We start from the raw sequence: 24,895 nt of genomic DNA, 5'->3' as shown, positions 1-24,895 counted from the left end.
CATGGATAAACCCCGTCTCTACTAAAAATACAAAATTAGCTGGGCATGCTGCCTCATACCTGTAATCCCAGCTACTCAGGAAGCAGAGGCAGGAGAATTGCTTGAACCCTGGAGGCAGAGGTTGCGGTGAGCTGAGATTGCGCCATTGCACTCCAGCCTGGGCAACAGAGTAAAACTCCGTATCAAAAAAAAAAAAAAAAAAAGAATTTTATTCCTTTTTAAGACGGAATAATATTCCATTTATGTAAATACCACAGTTTGTTTATCACTTCATTTGTTGATGGACGTTTGGGTTGCTTCCACCTTTTGGCCATTGTGAACAATGCTGTTATGAACAGTAATATACATATCCCTGTTTAAGTACATGATTTCAATGTTGAGGGGTATATACCTAGAAGTGGAATTGCTGGATTATGTGGTAATTTTATGTTTAATTTTTTGAGGAACCACCATAATGTTTTTCACAATGGCTGTACCATTTTACATGCCCACCAGCAATGCACGAGGGTTCCAATTTCTCCACATCCTTAGCATTTTTTACTCACCAAGGTCAACCATTTTATATGGAAATCTTTCTAAAATGTTTCACTCACTTTCCAGACTTCTTAGAAGAAAACTATTGAATAAAATTTAATGGCATTTTTCATTTAATGACTTATGCATATTGATGTCCACCTCAGGAACTATTGCAATATATCTGTATTTGAGATCTTGCTATGTGCTAGGTACTGTTTTCCAGTTGTTTCCATAGAATAGATCAATCCTTTCAAAATTCTGTAAAGTGTTATCCCCATTTAACAGATAAGTAAATGAGGTACATAGAGGATTAAAAAAAAAAAAAAAAAAGGCTGGGTGCGTTGGCTACGCCTGTAATCCTAGCACTTTGGGAGGCCAAGGCAGGCTGATCACCTGAGGTTAGGGTTTTGAGACAAGCCTGGCCAACATGGCAAAAGCCTGTCTCTACTAAAAATATAAAAAATTAGTCAGGTGTGGTGGTGCATGTCTGTAAGCCCAGCTCCTCAGGAGGCTGAGGCAGGAGAATCGCTTGAACCTGGGAGGCGGAGGTTGCAATGAGCCCAGATCGTGCCACTGCAGTCCAGCCTGGGCAACAGAGCGAGACACCATATCAAAAAACAAAAACAAAAACAAAAAACTTGCCCAAGATTACATGGTTGTAAGTAAAGACAACAGGATTGAAAGCCATGCCTTTATGTAGTCTACTTGCCATTTAGACTGCTTGTCTCTATATTAAATGTCTCCAAACTATTACTTAATACTCTTAGAAAGTCTGTGTATGCTGTTTAACATTCTGTTTTTTCCTTCTGTTGTTACTCTTTGTGGTTGTAAAAGCACCTACCCCCTAGCCATTTCCTCCTCTTCAGAACACATGTTGATGCTGATATCCTGTCATTAAGAAAAATAGACAAAGAAGTGAGTTAAAACTGTGAAAAATCAAAGTCGTAGGTTCTGAGAAAGAATTTGGGGAGGGATAATCTAAGGGTGAAATATATGAGCTTAGGTATTTAGCTTTTACAACATTTATTTTGGTGGTTCAATAACCTATTTTGCTTATTTCTGGCTTTTTTCTTAAGTTTTGGCTATGGAATCTGCTATTATGAGTGGCTTCTGAATTTGAGTTCTTACTCTTATTCCTACTTACATTGTGTAATATAATGTAATTTATTTTTTAAAAAGCTTGCCCCAAAGCAATAAATATCCTTTCAATGTTTGATATTTCCTTTTTTAAAATATCTGCTTAATATTTTCATAATGTACAAAAAGAGAAAATCAAAAATCTTCTGGCATTGAGTGTCTGGTCCTACTTCAAGGCTATTCAAACTATAAATTACAGCAACCATCCATATCAGCATTCTGTAAAAATACCTTTACAGAATGCATTATAGGCCAAGGATATATTTTCCAGAAAGAGTAGGCAGTGTTTCTGTCCTTGTGTAACATGTATGTTATAAAATACTGAGCCTTTAACTCTCATAAAATCACACCTACCTATTTCCAATGAAGTAGAAGAGGACACGAGTTAAATAAATACAGCAGTTAGTCTTTCTCAGTATCAAAAATCTTTGCTTTAAAGTGAATTACCAGTATGCTCCCTGCATACCATATGTTCATCCATTTTTCTGGAAATTAAGTTTTTCAATGTCAACATTTCTTAAAGATTTCTTTTTTCACACTTGTGAGATTCTCCTAAGAAACAGGTGAATAAAAGGAGAAAAACTGAAATTGTTCACTGAAAATTCAAAAGGAAAAGATAAATAAAAGGGATTCTGTAAAACATAAAGATTTCTCTAGCAACACAGATCCCCTTAAGTCAATTAATGAATGAATAGTAAATATAATTTTTGTATGACTAAGTTTATAATTAATTTCCATCTATATGTTCTAAGTAATTTTATTAAACGAAATCAGAGTGGAGGGAAAATAAGGGAAACAATTCCAAGATTGTCTTGAACAAAACCAGAGAGCTGAACTAGCTGATGGGGGAAATACCTATTACCTTGTCAACAATTTTGTGACTAATTAGTCCTTAAACCTGAGAGAAAAGATCCCACCCAAAGATTTGATTAAATATAAAACCTCTCCTGACTCCAAGGTTTGATCATTTTAACACTGACCTGATGAAAACAGCAACACTGTTCCTAGCAATAAATATACTCAAATTCTGATAATGATTCAACTAACATTTTTAGCATCCTTCCATATTGGATCTTACAAATGTACTATAAACTAACTCTTGGTTTTTGTCACATAAAGAAGGGGCTCTCCATTTGCTTACACCTAACTTCTACTGAACACACAATTCTGTACAACTTGATCCCTGGAGGTGGGCCTCTGTTCTCTGACCTTTTATTTTTCTAAATTTCTATTACTTTTCTCTACCATTCATCTCAGGATGACTTTATATTGCCTTAAATTTGTTGTAATTTTTTTCCATGTATACATTACGTTTTATTATTCTTAAGGACTAACCACATTAACTAAGATAGACTGATTGTATGATGAGATTTAAGTAAATTCTTACTAATCAATTATTAATAAATTTCTTCGAAGAAGAAATTGTCGAGAGTGAGGTATTCTTCAGTTCTAATTAAATTACGGGAAACTAGAACAATAAGCCAGTGAATTGTGGAAGCCCAAGCCTGAATTTTCAGCTGTTAAACATCCCCTCAAAATAATAATAGCTATTTTAAAAAATCAAACTTATTGCAGCTGATATACCATAAACATCAAAAAATTGAAAACTCAACCAGAGGGCATTTCATTCTATTTTATGATAGTCATGAAGCAGCGCAAAAACATTTAAGGAACACTCTGAAGATGGAATAAATGATGTTTTAAGAAACAGAAATAAGAGGATTTACCAAGCAAACAGAATGAAATTAAGAGTAGAGTTGAAAATGGCAAGACAGCTACTATTTTTCAGTTTTATTTTATTTTTAATTGACAACTGTACATATTTATGAGGTACAAAGTGATATTTTGATACACATATACATGTGGAATGATCAAATCAGAGTAATTAGCGTACCCATTATCTCAAATTTTTATCATTTCTTTGTGGTGAGAACATTTAATAGAAAGTAAATGTATTCTATTGGAAGCTCAAGTTACTGGTTTCCAGCTGTTACAGCTGAAAGAAAGAGGGAGGAAGGCAGGGAGTAATGGGGAAAAGGAGGGAGGGGAAAGAAAACAGAAAAGGGGGCGCGGGAACATGCAGTATTCTTTCAGAGTTAAGAAACTTAATCTGACAGGTTTATAGAATTTCGTTGGAACCTACAGCAAAATCACAATGGCTGAAGCGTCAATCAGGCCTATAAAAACATCTGTGTTTAGTTTAAATGACTAAGGGTGAAATACATCCGCTTATGGAAAATGGGGAGGGCTCCCAGTATTTGGCCAGCGTTCTAGGTGATGGATGTTGATGAGCAATTCCCTTAAACAACTGATTTACTGCCAACGGACAAAATGCTGGAAGCACATCCAAAAACTCATCTGCAATTAAAATTACAAGCAAGTGGTCACTCTGTTCACCTCCTTTACCAGAGAGGTGACCCTGCTCCCGGCAACTACCTCCACCCAAGGGCCACAGAAGAACTCCTCCTTCCTCTAACCCGCTTTCCTTGGCCTCAAACCTCACGATAAAACCTGCCTTGCTCTGTCTCCCAATCGCTTTTGTAAAGGAAGCTGGGTGTAGACCTCTTCTTTCTCCCTCCCTTCCTTTTTTCTTTCCTTCCTTCCTTTCTTCCTTCCTTCTTCCATGCCTTTCTGTCTTTCCAAAGTCATTGCTTTGTAAGAAACATTCTCAGATCACCTCCACTCCACTAGAAATCCAACGCAGGCGAGTCGGAGTCAAGCACAGGCAGTGGGCGGGTGGCCTCAGCCGGCACCATCTGGCACCTGCGATTCATCGCCACTTTCCATTCGCCCAGAGGTCAGGGGGGCAGCAGGCAAAAGACACGCAGAGCTCGTGTGTCCCAGTTCCTCTGAAACTTTCAGCTGACCGCACCCTCCCCCGACAAACTCTTTAATCATCCATCAAGCTAGAAGAGTACAGTGACCTCTGCCTGGCCTTTGGAGTTTGCAAAAGAAGCAAGCAATAAAAAGCAAGACCAGGTTCGCCCCTTTGCTTCCTCCACCTCCCAAGAGCAGCGCGCAGCGCGGCGGTGCGGCCGGAAGGGGCCGCTGTTTGCTCAGCGCAGCCACCCCGCCGCTGCAGCCGCCGCGGCCCGCACCTCCCACGGCCGGGCTGGTCCAGCCCCGCCAAGTTCCAACAGCCCCCCCTCGAGCGAGCGCCGGGAACGAGCACCGCCAGGGCTGGAGCGGACGGGTTTAGAAGAGCCTAGCTGCTGCGCGCGTCGGAGAGGCTCCTGGGAAACTCCCACGGCCCAGGGACTTTCGAAAGCAGAGCGAGGAGCCCTCGCACGCGCTAGTCTGCGAGTGAGCGCTCAGCCCGGCACCTGTTCCTCCAGCGCCGCCGCCTTCCCACCCCTCGGACCCGCGCCGCTCGCGGCGCCCGCCCGTTCCTGCGATGAATCCGGCCCTGGGCAACCAGACCGACGTGGCGGGCCTGTTCCTGGCCAACAGCAGCGAGGCGCTGGAGCGAGCCGTGCGCTGCTGCACCCAGGCGTCCGTGGTGACCGACGACGGCTTCGCGGAGGGAGGCCCGGACGAGCGCAGCCTGTACATAATGCGCGTGGTGCAGATCGCGGTCATGTGCGTGCTCTCACTCACCGTGGTCTTCGGCATCTTCTTCCTCGGCTGCAATCTGCTCATCAAGTCCGAGGGCATGATCAACTTCCTCGTGAAGGACCGGAGGCCGTCTAAGGAGGTGGAGGCGGTGGTCGTGGGGCCCTACTGACCCGCCCTCTGCCCCCGCGGCAACCGCTCCCACGCCTGCCCACTTTGCTAGCCCGGCTGTGCCCCTCACTATCAGAGACTGGGCGAAGCAAACCTGTCGGAGTCAATTATTTCTCTCGACTTCGGCCTTTCGGAAAGAAGCGACCGGTTTCTCCCTCGCCCTCTGAAAGTCCTCATGCCTGGCAGTCGGAGGAGAGCGCCCAGACTCTGAACTCAGCATAAAGTGGCAAGAAGAGGGCGATTAGGGCGCAGAACTTTGGAAGCTGCTACTTACTTGGAATGCGGGGAGACCGACAGGGCGAAGGCCCTTCTCCACCCGCAGGTGGGCCAAGCTCTGGGGGCAGGTGGAGAGGGCGGGCAGGGGAGAGACCCAGCGGCACTGATCGCCTTGTGACCGGAAGAGAGACCTGTTAAAAGCCACGCAGCAGACTCATGGGGTCTCACAAATCCGTGTCCGGGTGCGCTCCCACTCTTCTCCTGCTCCCCCCCCCCCTGCCCTGGAGGGGAGAGGCGATAAATACCTTTGATTGTAACGTGCCGTTTTAAGAGGTTTTGTGTTTGTTTGCTTGAATACAAATGTTTGATAAGTCTTTTTCTGCCCCAGTGGCCTGTTTGCCTGCCTGAGGAGTTAAGAGTTTTGTCATTGTGGGAGAAGGGGTGGGGGGAGGGGGAGCCTGCGAATTTGAACGGGGTGAGTTGTTTCTTTTAGTGCATTTCCCACTGGGTCTTTTGGGAGGCGTCTAGCGTTCCTGCTGGCCCTGGGACAAAGACCCAGAATAGAACTCGTAGCTCGTGACTGCACGGTTTACGCCACAAAAGTGCTCTTGACATCCGTGACACCGTTTTGACTTTTTGTTTTTTTCTTATTTAACATTTCCTTAATAAATGCAACATTTAAGCGTTTTGTTCCTGGCCTCCTGGTGGTCATTCTGCGCTCCCCAGCAGCGGGGAACAGGGCGGCGGTGAGGAGTCTGGCTCCCGGCCAGGGCAATTAACCCTGGAGAGCTGCGATTCAACTTGTGGATCCCCTGGAGGGGCGAGGGTGGGGCCAGACGGAGAGGCCCTGGGATGACTGAGAAAGAGCCCAGCCTCAGGCACAGTAGCCGTCCTGGAGGCAGCATTCTTTGTTTCCTCTTATCGTGAATATTTTATATTTCATTTAGTCTCAGCTCTCAGGTAGGCGAGACGACAGGAGGGCCCCCGCGGGAAGATTACACTTCCGTGCCAGGCTCCGGCGGGAACACAGGATTACACCGCTAATGAAAGGAAGAGACGGCTTGGACAGCCTTTAGGGAGGGCGTCTCTACCCTAACCAACGTCAGCCAGGCGGCTTTGGGATGCTGCCGACGGGTGGGACCGGGGGGCGGAGGGAAGGGGAATTATAAAATGCGAGGAAAAGTAGCTGCTAAGGTACACAGTGACGTTAGTGACGTTAATGCTCCCTAGGGTAAACAGTTGTTACTAAAACATGAGATGCATTACTGTCGTTGTGATATTACTTTTTCTAGCAAAAAGACCACGTTGAAAGATTCAGCCAGTTCTTTGTAATTTAGTATGCCCCAGACCAGGCAAAGGGTTGAGAGGAGTTAGCCGAGGTCCTGAATGTGGGAGATGAGTATTACAACCCCAACTGGGAAGGATATTTGGAGTAGAACTACAGATGGCCGTTGACACATTTAAGGTTCAGAAATTCAACAGTGTTAGAAAGAAACGCCTAAAAACCGTGCCTGTGAAAATAACCCAAGGGATACAATAGCTTCGAGCATAAACTTGACAAAAGGTTTTGAGCAGTTTATTTTTATGCCTGGGACAGGATCCTAAATATTTTCAAGACTATAAAGAATCCACTAGGATGCTATATAGCAATTAAAATTTCAAACACTTCACAATGGCAGCTATAAGAGTAACTAAAATCAAATAATAATAAAGTGTTCCATTTACTCAGAAAGAAGCACAACTGGTGTAAACAATGTTAATGACTCAAAGATTGGGATCAAAAGTTTTGAGTGCCTTTAATGTCATATCCACTATTAAGTGTCCATTTCGCTCTCAAGTAAACCTTGTTAGAAATCACAACCTAGGATGTTTTTTTGAATTCTAATGGATATCAGGATTGAGAAGAGAGGATTTTGAAGTTTTGCTTGTTGTTCCTGTCTTTTAAACAGGTAAGGGTTTGTTTGCTTGTTTGTTGTTTTGGTATCTGGGCAGGGGCAGGGACAAGAGATAGTCAATAGGTAGTCAGCAGCAGTCTTGGAAAGCAATTTACTTTTGCTATCCGACAGGACAAGAAATGGCAATGTTCTATTTTGTAGACAGTTTCTGTGGCACCGAGTTAATCTGCTGCCTGCATGTTTCAAAGGGAGACACAAAGCAGAGCAATGGATTCTCTGGGACAAACCAGACACTTAAAATTTAACTCAGGCTGTGGCTGCAACATCCTCTGAGGGTCCCTTCTTCTGGAAGATTTATTAGCTCACCTGTGAATCCAGTACTCTGGTAGAATTCGATTTGGGATAAAAAAACAAATCAGCTAGAGTGTAGAAATCTTGCATTTTACTCTGCTGTGTACGGGCACATGCTTAGAGTTTCAGACACGCGGAGGCTGAAGGAGGGGTCAAACCTACAGGTCAATTTTAAATTGTATAGAACACAGGTTTTCATTTAAAACAAAAGTCCTGAAAGTCCTGAAAGTTGAGAGAGGAGCCAAGGTTGAAGACCTCTATCTTCTCTATCTTGTTCCTCTTAATATTTCTTCACATCTCTTTCCTCTTCCCTGCATCTCAAAAGCAAAATGCAGTTTCTCTTTATCTCAACTATCCACATTTATTCTCTCACCCCCAGAAATTGTGCATGAAACAAGCCAAAACCTGCAAAATGTAGTCCTTAGATACAAAAGGTATGTGAACACAGCTTTGTAATCTATGATCTATGCACTACAGGGAAATGCACAGTCTGCAATGCACATAGCCCTGGAGACTACTTCCTGCCAACAACACTTCTCTCCAGCCCTTAGATCCATTTGTTACTTAGAGAGATGCCAAGTAGTTCTGGTTTTTATAGATGAGGCAATGTGTGCAAGAAGCTTTTTACACTCTCTATTCCCTGATGGCCACAGAGCAACCACTTTCTGGGGCCACACCACTCCCTCTTTCACTCTGCCTTTGACTCTCTTTGTCCCTCATTCTAACAACTGCTTTAAATGAAACATTTTAATCCTGCTCAGAATTTATGGAGTGTGGGTCCTTTCCCAGAGACATTCTCTAAGAAAAAAAGGTTTTGAAAGCCATTGTCTGTGTTTCACCTAAGAAAACAATGTCAGCCTTAAGAGACCAGAAGTTTAGATACATAAATAATCAAACAGGCAGGTTCTACCATGCCACACTGAAGTCCACCATTTGGTCAGTAATTAGTGGGAGTCCCTGAGAGAGAGAGACAGATTCCTCTAAAAGCTTGCTTGATCTGACATGGCCCAGGGGGACTTATCTGATATTTCCTGAAGCCCTTCTGGAAATACAGCAAATGCAGGGAGAAGTTTTCATGAAACACAGCTGGTGGATTAGTGGGATCTCAGGCTGGGCAGACAGCTAGTGATACCTCTTAGCTTAATTGGGTGGCCTCTGTATAAGTAGCTTAACCAATTGTTGATAAGTGTTCTTAAGATTGTTGATACGAATCTCCCCACTCTCTCTGAAAATGTAGCAAGAGCTTGAGTGCTGGACAGCTTTAAGGAAGTGAAAGCAGAGGTCACACTACTCTGTCAAGTCTGAGATCACACTAGTTCCTGGTAGATGGTCCATGATTTCTGATTTCCAAGCCATCCTGGCTTCTCACTGGATGCAAGTCAATCCTGCTACTGTGTCTTCCTATACTAACTCTGAATTAGGAAGGGAAAGACACACTGGGCTGAGATTTTAGAAATTTTGGTTCTGGTCACTAAGCAGCTGAATGGCCTGATCCCTAAAATAAGGAAGATGGGTTCTAAAGAACCTTCCAATTCTATGATTCCATTGAATTAATTGGTTTAACATGTTCTGTCTTAAGATGTTTCATAAATCTCTTAATTACGTGTCTTAAAAATATATTTTATCTTTCCAGTCTTGATCTTTTGTGTAGATGTTTTTCTCACAAAAGACAAGTGCTCCTCTACTGGAAATAAGTTATTTACAATAATCAAAGCAAAATTTCAGACACCTAGCCAGGCCAGAGTAGATGACAGTTTTTAACCTGATCGATTATGCATGATCTCACCAGCACCTTAAATTTCCAGGTCTCTGCGTTCTCAAAGGACAAAGCCATGAAAGTAAAGCCCATTGTACTGGGGAGTAAGCAATTCTTCTAGGTACGCATTCAGACTAATATGCACTGTTGTTTATAGAAACTACTAGGGTGTTTGAAGACTCTTTAACATCCACTTTTTCTCCCTAAAGCATTTTTCCTTTTGAGTTTCTGCAATAGCACACAGCACCTGTTCCACATGCAGTTTAGAGCCTTCCTTAACCCTGGCTTATTTTACTTCTCACTTTGGGGGTTACAATGACAGGAAAGGATTCCAGGGTTCGGTTTGTTCTGTAAGACTCAAACCTAATTTGAAAGCCTGTGGAAGCAGCAAGTCTGCAGCAATCCTCCAAACAGGAATCAATAAATATTTTTTCTACCTGTCAAATCCCATGTAGACCTGTGCACAATAGCTCAAATGGGATATGTTTTAAAAGCAGCTGCCTCAGTAGTAATTGTTTCCTAATGTCTGAATTTAAATGCTCAATAGTAAGTTGTTTCCACGGCCAATCTCACTTTGTTCTCATTTCCTGATATTTTTGTGTTCTTTTAAATGTTTAAAAGACTTGAAAGTCCAGGATTAACTTTCAGAAAAATTAATTATATAATATTATTATCAGTCATGTATCATTTATGGTGATCATAGTAACATACTTTGAATATATATGTATACATCTTATTTTTTGATTATTATTATATTTGAGAAGCTTAAAATACTCCAGACAGAGCTCCTCTAAGGACTGTTGTAAGGATAACTACATGTATTTTTCCCTTTTTTTTTTTGTTATTATACTTTTAAGTTTTGGGGTACATGTGCAGAACATGTAGGTTTATTACATAGGTATACACGTACTGCCATGGTGGTTTGCTGCACCCATCAGTCCATCATCTACATTAGGTATTTCTCCTAATGCTATCCCTCCCCTAGCCCCCCACCCGCCGACAAGCCCTGGTGTGTGATGTTCCCCTCCCTATGTCCATATATTCTCATTGTTCAACTCCCACTTATGAGTGAGAACATGTGCTATTTGGTTTTCTGTTCCTGTGTTAGTTTGCTGAGAATGATGATTTCCAGCTTCATCCATGTTCCTGCATGTATTTTTAAATATTCCTCAGTCACATTGCAAACAGTGGCTTGCATCTAACCTAAATAACAATATACACTAAATGAGAATAAACAAAGCTTATTTTCATTTGTTTAACTATTTATGTATATTTTGAAGGGATAATGGATAGTTTTATTTTCTAAATATATTTAAGGGCATGCTTGCTGAAGTATTCTTGAGTGGGTAAATGCAGGTATAGAATGATCAATACTAAAAAGGTCAAGTGATCTGCAATAATGCTGGAAAAAATCCTGCCCTGCCTAATCCCATTTTAAAACTGGTTTCCATTAGATAGTAATATTTTATGACCTCATAATTCAAAGAGTTATATAGTGTTTCTCAAGCACTCATGTATAGATGGTACATTACTACTTATTACTGGAAAAAATGAGATGATTCCTTTCCATTTGAACCATAAAACACTGGCACAGACAAACACATGTAAGGGAAGGTATATACTCTACCCACAAGAGTAAGATAAGAAATTGTTCCTATTATTTCTAGAATTCATAGTAATATAAATATACACACATAATTATGCCATAGCCTACATGTTGGTATTTTTTATTACAGAGAGAGAAGGTTATAGTTTTTTTTAGTTTTTTAAATATTTGCCTTGTACCCTCACCAATTCCTCTTTCATTATGCACTCCTTCCCACACCCACATCTAAAGATATACTGCCCTGAAAGAGTCATTGATTTTTATCAGACCAAGACTCCAGATGTCTGATTGCTTTGGAAAAAGAATCCCTCTGGGATCCAGAGTGTCTCTTTTGCTTTATTTATTTTCCTACAAATTGAGCAGGATCATGTAGTTCGTATTCTAAGTAGTATTGATTAAGGCAGATGCATGCACACATATTCTCATACTCAGTGTTTCCCTTACTGTATACTCATGAAACATGTTTATTCTACTACAGACTAGAAATGAGCATCGCCCATTCCACATTCCCCAATTCTTTGTTTTACATTATTTATTTGTTTACAATAAAACAATGCATAGGAAATGTTGCAAGTAAATTGTCTCAAGATGTCCAGTAAAGAAGATTTATTTGAAGTGTTTAGAGTCTTACAATACATCTGTATCTCGAGATATATGCTTTAATCTTAATCTAAGAATCATAAAGGAAAGAAGCTGAAACCCTAAGAGAAAGAAAAGTCAAAGATTATATATTGCATAGGCTTGAAAATCTTTAAAAGCTAAGTTAAGAGAAATGAGCTGGGACCCTAAATTTGAAGAAGGTCAATGAAAACGAAAAGGACCTATCAAGTAAAGTCTCTAGAAATTTACAGGCAGATTCTAAATTCTCAAAATGGTGGCTAGAAACTTTTACATTTAGAGGGCTTAATAAAAGGATCAAAGACTGCTGAGAGGGAGGACTAAACATTGTGAGAATGTGGAAGGTTGTAAATTCCTTCTCTATTTCTCTTTTCTTCTCTGTGGAGTCTTGGAATGATTGCAAACATCCTGTCCGCTGGCTGAGTTTTCTTATATCCAAAGGAGAAAGAGGCCTTGCCAGGCCTTCTTATCTTTATCATCAATAAATATTTATTATTTAGTATCTATTATAGTCATGACTCTGCACTAGGTACTAACTTAGACCTTGGAAGTTTGGTGCAAAGAATCATGGAATTTAAAGGGGCCTTCTGTGCTAATATCCTATCTTCTGCTTAATCTGTTTGCACATGTCCTTCGGGATCTATCTGTGTGAGCCACACACTCTCCTGGTTTCTCCCCTTGAAAATGAAGTACTCTCTACCCTTCTCCATAATTAGCATGGGGCCTGAAATACTCAAACAATTTAATTTGACTTTTCCCCATGTCTTCAGGTAGCATACGCAAAGCTGGCTCCACTTTACATATTCAAACTCAAGATGAACATGAATATGGAAGGCCTGAAGAAAGTGCTCCAAATGAATATCTCGAGGCTACTTATAATTTTCTACAAATTCAGCTCAGGAACAAGTGTTTTATTCATTTCCCCCACTGTGAATTTTCAAGGACTGAATAATTAAGAAGATCAAGAGTAAAATTTCCTCCCCTACATTCCATAGATGAGCTTTCTAAGGAAATGATACATTCTTCTTTTAAGTAACATTAATGTCTCCTAATATCATCAAAGTTCAAGCTAGAATGGACTTTATTAATTAAGAATCTTTGGGTTACAATCAACAAAAATCTAGCTTAAGCTAATTTTAAATTAAAAACAATTTATTGATTCATGTAACTTGTAAGTTCCAGGATACAGGTGCATCACGCATGAAAGAAGCTGATATCTAGTGTCACTCAGACTCTTTCTCCATCTCTCAGAAAATCTCTCTCCACATGGTAAGAAAAGAAAAATACATGGATGCCCCTGGGCCCACACTCATATCTCATCAACTTAATAACCCCAGCAGAAAGAGATTTTTTTCCTGGGAGAACTCTGGCCCAGTTGGCATCTTGTGTCAATTGCTGAACAAACCGCTGTGACTGGGTGGCTGCAGGAAGAAGGGTGTACTCAGTCAATGACCAGTGACACCCTTCTGGTGAGAGGAGAGAGAACATGGGGGAGGAGAGTTGGTTCTATTCAAACCAATCTTCTGTAGCTCCTGTGAGGATACAAGGCCATGCATCCTCATAGGAGAAGGAATTCTAGTATCAAAAAAAGCAAGAGGGCTGCTGGAGGACCTATAACAATGGTCACCTAGCTCAATGGATCCAAAGCCTAGAGACAGTATGTTATTTCCTACGGTTCCACACAGCTAGTCAATGGTGGAGCTGGTAAGGGGATCTATGTCTTCTGACTCTTAATATTTCTTTTAAAGCTATTTATTCTATCAACTATTTCAGCAAGGATGAGAAAAGAAAAAAGACTTTTATAATTTTTTTCAAGGTTCTCTGTGTTGAGTTGATGTAGCTCCAAGTGCCCTGGACAATAGCTCTGAATTTCTGGGGCAGGTATTGCCACCACCTTGCACTTGGGCATTTGGATCAGTCATTTGACATCTCTCTTTGCTCATGAGAATAAAATCATCTGCCTTCCCTGGACCTAGCTAAGTTTAAATATTGATTTTATATGAAATGGTAAATTTTATGTTAAAAAGTTAAGCTCTGTGACTCTCCATGAGATGGATAAAATACTCAGCATTACCCAAACTGATTTAACAAACTTATTTTGATGGAGCCTCTCTCATGACCCATCTTGCTTGGAAATGCTGCCCAGTAAGCACATGAAATACTTTATTTACTTTTCTTGGAAACATTCCTAATTCTGTTTTTAAATTGCTCCTCATATCCTAACCCAGAGAGTTGGCTTAGCTTTCTCATGCGCATGGAAATTGAACCGTCATTGTTCATTTCTTTGGGTTTGCAGCTGCTTTGCCTGTTCCACACTTCTGATGAGGAAAATTACCTTCCTAACTGTGACTGTCTGCTTTGCAAGTATCATCTCCCGCTCTGAGACTTGCATTAGTGGACTTCTTGATTCTTATTAACAGGTGAGGGGATGGGGTTGCTGATGGTGTGGTTGGAAGAGAAAATTTCTCAACCATAAAGACTGGTGTGTAGGAGTTTGTTTCTCATGCAGCTCATCACCACAGGCAAACTTACCTCCTCTACAAATTTCCAGCTGTGAGACCTGAATCTGAGGCTGGAGGCACAGTGTTCTCAGTAAAGCATCTCTGTGTTTGCAACATACTTAATGGCCTCTAAGGCACACTTGTACACATATAAAAGAGCACTCTCATTTTTAGACAATATATCCTCTTTTTCTTGGCATGATGGTCCTCCTATATTTGGACAATTTCTTTTTCAGGAATAACTTTATGAAAACAAATAACTTCCAATGGTTAATAATATAAGCCATTCTCCTCTAGACATGATTTATTTGTGAATAATTCTTGATTGCTTTATACCCAATAGCTAATTATCCAGTTATTACTCAGCGATAGTTTTTCCATACCACTAATTTCCTCAGTCAGTGTTTGGTAGTCTCAAGATTGGACCACTGTGGCAAAATTCTTTTCACAGTGATTTATAACATTGTGTTCTTACTATGACCCAGTACACCGTGTGCTACCCTAGTGTATTTGAGGAGAGGTCTCCAAGCCTACTTGGATTTTCTTTTTAAAAATTAAATATTTAAGATTTTTGATATTTTCTCAATGAATAATGATTTATTTCAAAATGTTCTTTAAAATTCTCTAATATTTAGAATGTTTACAAGTAGAAAATTTTAGAGATGCCAAAGCAAAAACTCTGGTAAATATCAAATGTATTATTTAAACAATAACAATACATAAAGAACCAAATTATAATACTGAAAACTTGAAAATTGAAAATTGAAAAGTATTCTCCATTTCAAAGGAGAATGTGATGAAAGATTCGTTTAGATTTTCTGTAAACATTTACTTCCAAATTAAAGTAAATTCATATCTGTATGTTATACGAGATGGTGTGCCTCAGTAGTGTTGTATAGAGACTAAATTTGACTGAATTCTTTGCATTTGGTCAATGTACTTTAATTCTCCAAAATCATACTTCCATTCTACAAAGCAAACAAAGACTTCACGGACTACTGAGATAAAAAGCCATTCAAAGGATGAACCTTGGCAATTTAATGTTGAGTTCCATTTCATGCTTAATGTGCTGTGTAGAGAAAGAAAGAAAATGTAACAGTGTTCCATGATTCAATGATTTTTGAGATAAGAATATTTTCAATTTATGATTCCATGGTTCAGAAAGAGTGCGTAGATGCTGAAAGAGTGCAGTGAGACACATTTTATGACCACCAAGAGCACTGTCTTCTTAGAGTCTAGGTTACCTGGCACGTAACAGTCACTTAATAAAGATTGAGTGAAGTTACAGAGTTTTAATACTCCTGCGTTTCATTGAAATTATATGCTGGAATATTAGACTATTCTATAAACTCTTCTGACTTTCTTCTATCCTGTTTTCAATTAATAAATGAAAAGTTTGTATGTTAAGATCTTACTCCCACACTGATTCCAAAGCATGAAATCACCATACGATATGGTCTTATTTTCTGATTCTCCTCTCACTGTTTTCTTCTAATCGGATTGTATTGTTGACATGGATAATTTTCAAATTCTGTTCATGGAAACTTGGTCAGCATCAAATAAATTCTTGTTGATACTTATCATCATCCATTTAGATAAGTGATTGACTGCAGTTACTGCTAGTATTAATCATATTTGGTATTTTATGGATGTTAGTTCAAAGTTTTCAGAGTGATGTAATTCTAGAAGTTACATCATCGCATTCCCATGAAAAAGAAAATGGAGGGAATGAGGGGCTAGTAATTTTTCCAAGGTCATACAGGTAAAATGTTCTTATGCTAATCTAGATTAAAGATGTAAATCTAGATCTGAGAATATTACAAACAGCATTTTCCTCTCTGCCATTCTGCTAATTCTTTTGGTGAAGGATGGACAGTAAGGACAGTTTCAACTTTCTCACACACATGGTGCTTTGTCATTAACAACTTGGATCCACCCGTACAGCTTTGGGTAATGATTTCACATAGAGGATACACAGAAAAATTGATCATTTTGGTAGATCTAGAGTCTGCTAGTAGCAAATGGCTCTAGGAGGTGGGGATGTAGATTTTAGGAGGAAATTCAAAATGAGCCTCAACTTGTCCAATTATATAGCCCCTTACTTGGAAATGTATACAGGTTAAAACATATATATTTTCCGTTTGGACTCTAATTATAAAGGTCTCTAATGTTCACATATATCATGTTGCTTAAATCATTTTCATTAAACTCCACCAATAGTATAATTTTGACTAAAATGTTTTATTCGAATATGTTGGAGTTTATTTCATGATATCAATGAACATGCCTCATAGTTAAAAGACTTTTTTGTGGACTATCTGTGCTTGCAAAGTTATATTTTTTTATTGAGCACTTATTATAAATTTCCCCTATTCTAAGCACTTTCCATGTGCTGGATCACACACATGGGAATGAGGTAATCTCCATTCCCATTGCTGAGGAAATTGGAGTGCAGAGGGATAATATGTTTATTGACCACATTTAGATACAAAAAGACTCTGGGAGACCTGAGTACTGGTCTGATTTTAATATGCTAAAACTTAACCCAGAAAAATACAAGGTCCTGTATTTGAGTCTAAAACAACTGCCCAAGTACAGAATGAGAAAAATGTGTCTTATCAACAGACTACAAATATAAAAGATGCAGAAGTTTTGCTGAAGAAGAAGCTCTAGAAAAGTCAATGGAATTTTGAGGATGCCAAAAATAGTGAACTTAATCTGCACTGAGGGAGGCACTGAACCTCATTAGAGGAAAGCAAGGATCCAGCTCCCCTCTGTTTTTGGATTATTACAATCTTAGAATGGGTTCTGGGCCTAATACTGCATTTTTACAAACTTGTAAACAAACTCAGATATATTCAAGAAAAAAAAAAAACTAGAAAGCAAGGATTCCAACACTATGTTAGATTAAAAATGATCAAAAGAGTTGGCAGTATTAACCACTGAGGAAAACAATAAATAAGGCCTCAGGGATAATATGATAGCTGTCCACCAATATCTGAGGAACTGACACAATCAGGGGGGATTACATTTATTTAGTACAACCCGAAGTAGTAAAACTGGCAAGAGTGAGTAGAAGCAGCTATAAACAGAGGATTCAAGTCTTAACAAGCAAGATCTTTCTAATGGTTGGAGCTTTACAAATATGAAATGAAGTGCTTTGAGAGAGAACAAATTCTCTGATACTGGATGACCATGCAGAAGAGATATTGCAACAGAGATACAAAAATTAGATGGATGGTTAGACTGGATCTTTGAGTTTCAATCCTGTGATTTTTGTTTTAATTCTAGGCTCTTTCCTTTTGAACAAGAAAGAACGGGCACCGGGCAGGTGGCTATGCTGTCTGATCTAAACAAGCAGCAGCCTGCTCAGGATCTTTGGAGAAAGCCCACCCTGAGTTAGGAGATTTTGGCCGTTACTGAAGTAGCAAGACCTGTAGACTTTCTCACTCACATGTGACTTTTTCTTACATCTTCCTTATTGTGCAAAAATCATCTTTTGTTTCACCTTTGCCATATATATCATAAATTTCTGATCTCACTTTGAAACAGGCCATTCCTAATTGATTTGTCCAGAAGTTACACTCAAAATGGCTTTGCGATTATTTAACTGAAGCAGGTGCAGACATAGCCTCTCAGCTTTCTATAAATTCAAAGACTAGTCCTTACATTAAGCTCCCTACCTCTAAAGGAAAATTAAACTGGCTCAGAGGCACCTATTTATCCAAAACAAAAGGATCCTTGAGGTACAGACTCATGGATTTAACAGGATTTTGTTTCCTTACTATATGAGTAAAAGGTGATAATGGATAAATCATTCTTTCTAATCTGGCACAAGATGTAGTCCCAGCCACACTAGATAATCAAATGAAAGAAACATTTTATTGTTACTTGGGAAGAAAACTTAATACCTTTATATCACAAGGCTTGAGAACAAACACAGAATCCAAGTCTGTAATTTTAGCATTCTATTTCAGAATCTGCACAGAACTGGAAAGAACACAGACCATGCTCTGAAGGATATGAGGTTCTTGCTACTGTGCTCTTGAAACTCCAAAATCTCTTTCAACAATACTGTAGTTGCATACTGTGTCATACCTCCAAAGAAAAATAGTTGGAAATTTTTTTCTAACAAGAGTAATGTTTCAGGCTAGACTCCTCTCCAGGTGGTAGAGGCATTCTTAGTAGACACAGACATGTGGAGACATGAAGATCACCTTTCTGAATGCTGATTGATCCTGTTCATCAAATTGGAAACAGAGGAGGTAATAGACTTCACCACTGTGGAGGAGACCACTTATTAATTTTGAATCAAAATCAGTACTGTTAGAATTCATACTACTGTGTTGCCTATGTCTAATCCCTGGCATAAGAACTGTAGATATGCATCTTCCAGTATGTAACTATCTACTTCTTGTACAGTTTATATTATTCTTCGTACATCACCTGCTTTTTATTATTTTTTATTTCAATAAAGAAAATGTTACACTTGCATTGGTTAAATATCTTAATGATATATTTTATATTTCATAATAAAACAAGACCATGGAATCCTAAGACCCGAGTTGTCTGTTTCTAGGTGATATCACCCTTAAACATAACTTATTATCAAAAATGTTCTGACCTAATTTTACAACATGGTGTGACCTTACAGTCCTGTATTCCAAAGTCACTGCAATCAGCATTGTCATCTTGATATCTTGCTTAAATACTGCTCGCTATAATATAATTTTATGTCCTGTCCTCAGAGTGGCCTTTATTTTGAAATTTTGCCAAGAACAACATTGTGAGTGCTAAGAGTTTGATTAAACATAGCCCGGAAGAATGTCTTTCAAAGGATACATCTCACCCAGTTTCCATTTATAAAACACAAAGTAGCATATGCTTTGCAATGACAATAAATCATCTTCAAACTTAGACTTAAAAATAACAGACGATGTGGTCTTAAACTCTGATCAGAGAGAGAAATGCTTCCTAGAAGGAATCTTGTAGTTTATCCATGTCATACATCCCCTGGGCACCTGGAGGCACAGTGATGGGGTGGGAGAGGATCCCAAACATGTGGCTAACATACAAAACGGGTGCTCAGGACTTTCTCAGCTCTGCTGTATCTTCAGCCCTGAGACCTCAACCTAAAGGCTCATTTTTGTCCAGTTTCTGAGTCAATTTTGACTAAAGTAGAGCACATAACAGTAGCTTCCAGGTGACCAGCTAATGGGATCTGATTGATCTTCAGGTACCTGGTGTGCTTAAGGTGATGCCTGGACAATCTTTTGTCCAGAGAACCACAGCTTTTCCACCTGAAGTCCACTTGTTTGTCTAGTCTACTCATATGTCCTGGCTTCTGCAGCACACTGGGCTACCTCTGATACTGCTGAAACTTTCCTCTTCCAGGGAACTGGAATTTCATTTGGATATACACCTAATTGTTGCTTGGGAGAGTCTAGAATTGTGATACCATCACCTCCCCTCATAAAATACCACTTTGGAACGACTACTGTTTTGTCTCAACTATTACAGCACATGCTCTTGGGTATTTAGAACAGCCAGAATCAAGTTCAAGTTAATCATACCTCTATGGATCCAGAGATAAGGATGGTCACTGACTCCCCTCATCTGTAGCCATGATTACAGTTGAGTTAACTTCTCAACACTGTTCATGTTCTCTGTTCCTTTTCCATTCCTCTAATCTGCTAGAAGATCCTAGCATGCTTTTGAGCCTAGGTTTCATATGCTACATCATGCTGACTACTATGAATGGAAAGCAAAAGATAGATGGAGTTGGAGGAGGGATTGAGGGGTTCTGCAGGCTCACTTAGTGACTTTGTTTGGCTATAGGCGCAAGGCAGGGAGATACATCTATTTAGTCAACTATATATTTCTGCTTCTCCCTGTATTTACAAATCTAATTAGATCCTAGGCAACGAACAAAGTGTTCAGAGAGAGGCTACATGTTCGATTAGAGACTGAAGAGGTGACTTAAGTGCTATTTTTGTCCTGAATTTGAGAAAAACACTGAATATGGCCGCTCCCTAATACACACTTGGATTTGGGGTGGGTCGGCTAATGGAAGTTCTTAAAAACATTACTAAGATATCATCATATTTTTCTTCACTATGCAATTCTCCCACAACACCGCAGGGCAAGGTTGAATTACTTTTTAAATTATTTATCATTCTGTACTCTCTGGTTCACTCATCTTTCCCTTTACCTGGATTGAATAAAGAGTTGATTTTATGTGGAAGAAATTCCTAGAAGTGAAGAGGGTGAGGCTATAAATTACATTTTTAGAGAAATGTCTTTCCTCGGGATAAGAGTAAAAAGATAATCTTCAGTATACAAATGTTTCATTAAATCTTATGTGAGACAGGGTAGTGAATCATAAGATCTCTGCAAAATCTTTCCAGAATCTATGAAAAGATACAGCTACTGTTTATATGCCAGTGATTAGAAGTTATGGTTTCATGCAACAGTATTCTGGCTTAGCCTATTTATGAGCCAGGACCAAAGGAGATTCTCCATCACTTTCATATTTATAGACAAATCTTCATATTTTCTTATTGCAAGACAAGTCTTTTGAACAGTGACAAAGTTTCAATTCCTTTGGGAGTGGAGGCTGCATAGTATGGCTCGGCAAGTCTAATTTAGATTTCATTTCCTTTGATTCTAAACAATAGGGAAGGTGAGTGTGAAATGACTTTGGTTCCTGACACCAGTTGCATAGATTTATTTCAGTGATTGATTAAAAGATCACATGGTTTTGCTAAGCATTGCAAGGCTGCATCAATCTTCAAGAGAGATGAAACTGCCATTGATTTTGCCTTGCTGTCCTAGAAAGAAAATTCTGAAAGACTCCATCCAGCTATTAACAGGCATAAGCAGAGCTAATAGTTGCTACAATTGCCAAGAAATTAGAGTATGAAAAGAAGAGGTCCATTGGACAATATTCTCTTTTTATTTAAAAAATGCCTTCATCTATTTTACTTGATCAAATAATTTTAAATTTAAATGCAGAAAATATGAATGATTACTGTAGTTAATAACAAAAAGATATATTAGAAATATGTAAACTTCAAGAAGTAATTTAAGTTTTTTTACCTACTATTTATATGTACGGAGGGAAATATCAATTTTTATTTTGTTATTTTGAATTACAGAAGTGCATGCTGCTGTTAAAAATAAAGTTCACTGTAACATACAAGCTTCTAGGAAAAAAAAAGTAAAAATCTCTATCTATTCCATAAAAGCTCCCTATGGGATGCGCAACAGTAAAATTTGGGATTTTAAGAAAGTGAAAGGAGAAAAAGATCCAGGTGGCAGCAGATACAAATTTTACTCTACAAACTCAAATATACAAATACTGTAATTTTATTTTTCCATAACTTATAGAAGGAGCTCTCATAATATCAGAGCAGTTCTTCCCCTCCATCTCACCCACCTTCTTCCTCAGAGTTAAGTCTATAGTTGGGAGCTCACAAAATGCAAAGGCTTAGGGAGGAGCACACATGGCATCTTATTCTCGTTCTTATCTTTCCATTGTGGCATCTACTGAGGTGATTCTTGTCTAATTGTTCTGGGTTGTGGATTTGCAGAAGTCCCTTCCCTGTGGAGCCTTGGCAGGTCAGATGACTCCCAGTATTAAGTTCATGTCATTCTTGGACAGAGGAGATGTATTATGATCTTCCCTTGGGAGTACAGGAATCCTTATACCACTCCGGCACGATCCTGGGTGTCCTGACTTTTGAAATTAACCCAGACTCATCTGCCTAGACATGACATACAACTATTTCTTGTCCAGAGAGGGGCCCCAGTCCTCACATCTTTTAAATATTCAAACCCATCTTTAGTCTGTCATTACCCTACCCTGGGCTTAATCTGGCTTTGACCCAGGATGGCTGAAGGAAGGGGTTCTAAGTATCTTTCTTGCTTACTTCATTCTATCAAAATCTTACTGCTCACTCTTTAACTCTTCTTTTCTCTCTGGTGGGGAAGTGGTCAGAGTAGCATCTTCTAACTTTCATGTGTTCTCCCAAATTTCTTCTCCATTTTTTGAGTTCTTTCCTTTTTTTCCTGCATGTTAAACTTCTGAAATTCAAAACTCTAAAAACTGACTACATTTTTCCCCTCTTCTCTCTAATTTGCCAAACTTTTGGTGAGACATGAAGCAAAAGAGACAAGCTGTTTAAAGGAAGGATTAAGGCAAATAAGAAAATACAGTGAAGGATATACAATTGATAAACCAAAAACATTAAAGCAAATTATGAGTTAAATATTACTAAATATTGCAAAAAATTACAGAAAAGTGATACACCACAACTCTGTCATGTAAACAGTGAATTTTTTCTTCCTATTTTTCACCAAAAAAAGTCATGTTAAATTTATAGATGGAAATCTGCAACTTACTCTATTTCCTTTTAACAGAATATTATGGAAATTCTTCAAGTGTAATTCATACCAGTCCCCAATTTAAAAGCAGCTACCTAAAATGATGTATCTGTGGCTGAAATCAAACCAGTAGACAGTGGTATTCTTGTGCCAATTATGTACAATCCATGTCCACTCTGATTAATGCATTCTATTTAGTCAGCACCAGGGCTGCACTGTTGTTTATTTTTGTTATTGCTTACTATTTTTACTATCACCCCAGCGTGTATCTTAACTTATTAATCATATGGATACTCAAGTGGTTTCTAATTTGTTGCTCTTTAACCCCACACTGAATATCTTTGTATATATAACTCATAACTTAATAATATTACTTCTTAGGTATAAATCCAATTTTAGGTTTAGAGAAATTCTTTCACAGGTAAATAAGAAGATCGGAATAATGATGGTCTTCTTCAGTATTGTCTGTAATCACAAACAACTGAAAACTATCTAAAGGTCTAATCGTGGGTAAACAGACTGAATAAACTGAACGAATTATATAGCAGATAAAATGAGTGAATGAGGTCTCTATACATTTATCAGTATGAGTTGATCCTGAAAACATAATGTCAAGGAAAAAAGCAAATTGAATGTTGTTACATAACATACAGGTGACTAAAAATAAAATTATACTATATGGTTTTTCATGCTATAAATAACTGTTAAGAGTATTGAAATAAGTACTTCAAACACATTCAATTTGTGATACAGGGTGCTGAGCCTTAGAGAGAAGTGAGAAGAAATTCAACTTCATCTGAAATAAGTTATCATAAAAAGATCCAAAGAAATATCACAAAATAGCAACATTAGTCCAAATATACGCATATTTTATCTTATATGTATCTTACCTAAATGCATTTATTTTAATTTAAAAATCCTCATATACCATAAATTTTCTTTTGAGTACCACTTGGTTGCATTTAGTATAATTTGCTGATACCTTTCATACAGCTGTTTTGTGATTTCATTTTTAACTTAAGATTCATTGGAAAAATTAACGTATATAGTTTTCTAGTGATTAGATAACCTTTCATTATGCTCTCCTTATTTTGCTTTGTTTCTACACAATGTGGCTTTAGTGGTATCTAATTGTTTTAGCAAGTCAATGAAATTTAATTTGACCCAAACATATGCAAAACTTCTATAAATACCATGAGGGCATTAGTAAACAATGTGAGATCTCTACTTGTTGTCTTTAGTGTTGTGTGAGAACGTTCTTATGTGTATTTAAGTGTGTTCCTATATGTTTGTTTGTGTTCATGACTATATCTGAGAGTTTTAGATTTAAGCTTCATAGGATTTTGTTATTTCAGTTTCGCTTTGTATTTTTGTCAGATTTTGCTCTGTCAATATTGACCCCATGTAATTCATTGCATATGGGTTTATAATGTGAAAGGTACTGGGTGTATCTTTTGTTTGGTTGGTTGGTTGGTTTTGTTTTTTTGTATTGTTGTTGAGAGGAGGTTTTGCTATGTTGCCCAGGGTTTGAACTCCTGGGCTCAATGGATCCTCCCTCTCAACTTCTTGAGTAGCTGGGACTACAGACACACACTACTGTGCCTGGCAGATTCTTTTGTAATCAATATAAATGATTCCTTTTATTTTCTAATACAGTTTTCTCTTAGGTTTCATGCCATATGACTCTCATGTTTCTATCCTTAATTTTTTGTTGGCATTTGTCTGTTATGTTATGTTCCCTGTTTTTCTTTTCAACATATTTTATGTTTTGTCATACTATTTTTTAAACATCTAGAGAAGTTATTCCTCTCACATTTTGTCCATGAATTTCCTAATGAGTTTCATGAAACCTTACATCAATTAGTATTTTTTTAGTACCAAATCTAAACTAGTAGCATTTTATTTGTGGCACTAAGAAACAAGCATTGGAGGGAGGGAGACAGTGGAGGAAGTAAATCAGCAAAAGTGCCCAGTTTGACCCTAGATTTTAAGAGTCATATCTCCTAGAAACAGAGAAAGAACAAGTAAAGGCCAATAGTATGGAATTTATAATTTTTGTGATATTCAAAGAAGGAAGATGTTGCTCACTGAAATTGTTGGAGCAAACTTCATAGATCTTTTTAAAATAGTTACTGAATGAAAAGAAGACCATTTTTGATTTGTACAGGGGGAATAACATAAACAAAAAAAT

The 24,895-nt window shown here is 38.5% G+C and overlaps 1 protein-coding gene across 1 annotated transcript; it reads left to right on the top strand.

Moving 5' to 3' along the window:
- Nucleotides 1–3,463: 3,463 nt before the first annotated feature.
- On the top strand, nucleotides 3,464–6,280 carry RPRM (reprimo, TP53 dependent G2 arrest mediator homolog). Its single transcript, XM_001141560.7, has one exon. It carries the CDS (start codon nucleotides 5,048–5,050, stop codon nucleotides 5,375–5,377), a length of 330 nt encoding a protein of 109 aa, XP_001141560.1. The 5' UTR covers nucleotides 3,464–5,047; the 3' UTR covers nucleotides 5,378–6,280.
- Nucleotides 6,281–24,895: the final 18,615 nt, after the last annotated feature.

Source organism: Pan troglodytes, chromosome 13, assembly GCF_028858775.2.
Source record: "Pan troglodytes isolate AG18354 chromosome 13, NHGRI_mPanTro3-v2.0_pri, whole genome shotgun sequence".
Lineage (NCBI taxonomy): Eukaryota > Metazoa > Chordata > Mammalia > Primates > Hominidae > Pan > Pan troglodytes.
Note: the sequence above shows the minus strand (reverse complement) of the source record. Positions and strands in the feature narration are given on the sequence as shown.

Coding starts and splice junctions, on each gene's coding strand:
- RPRM (XM_001141560.7), top strand. CDS start 5,048: ATGAATCCGGCCCTGGGCAACCAGACCGACGTGGCGGGCCTGTTCCTG.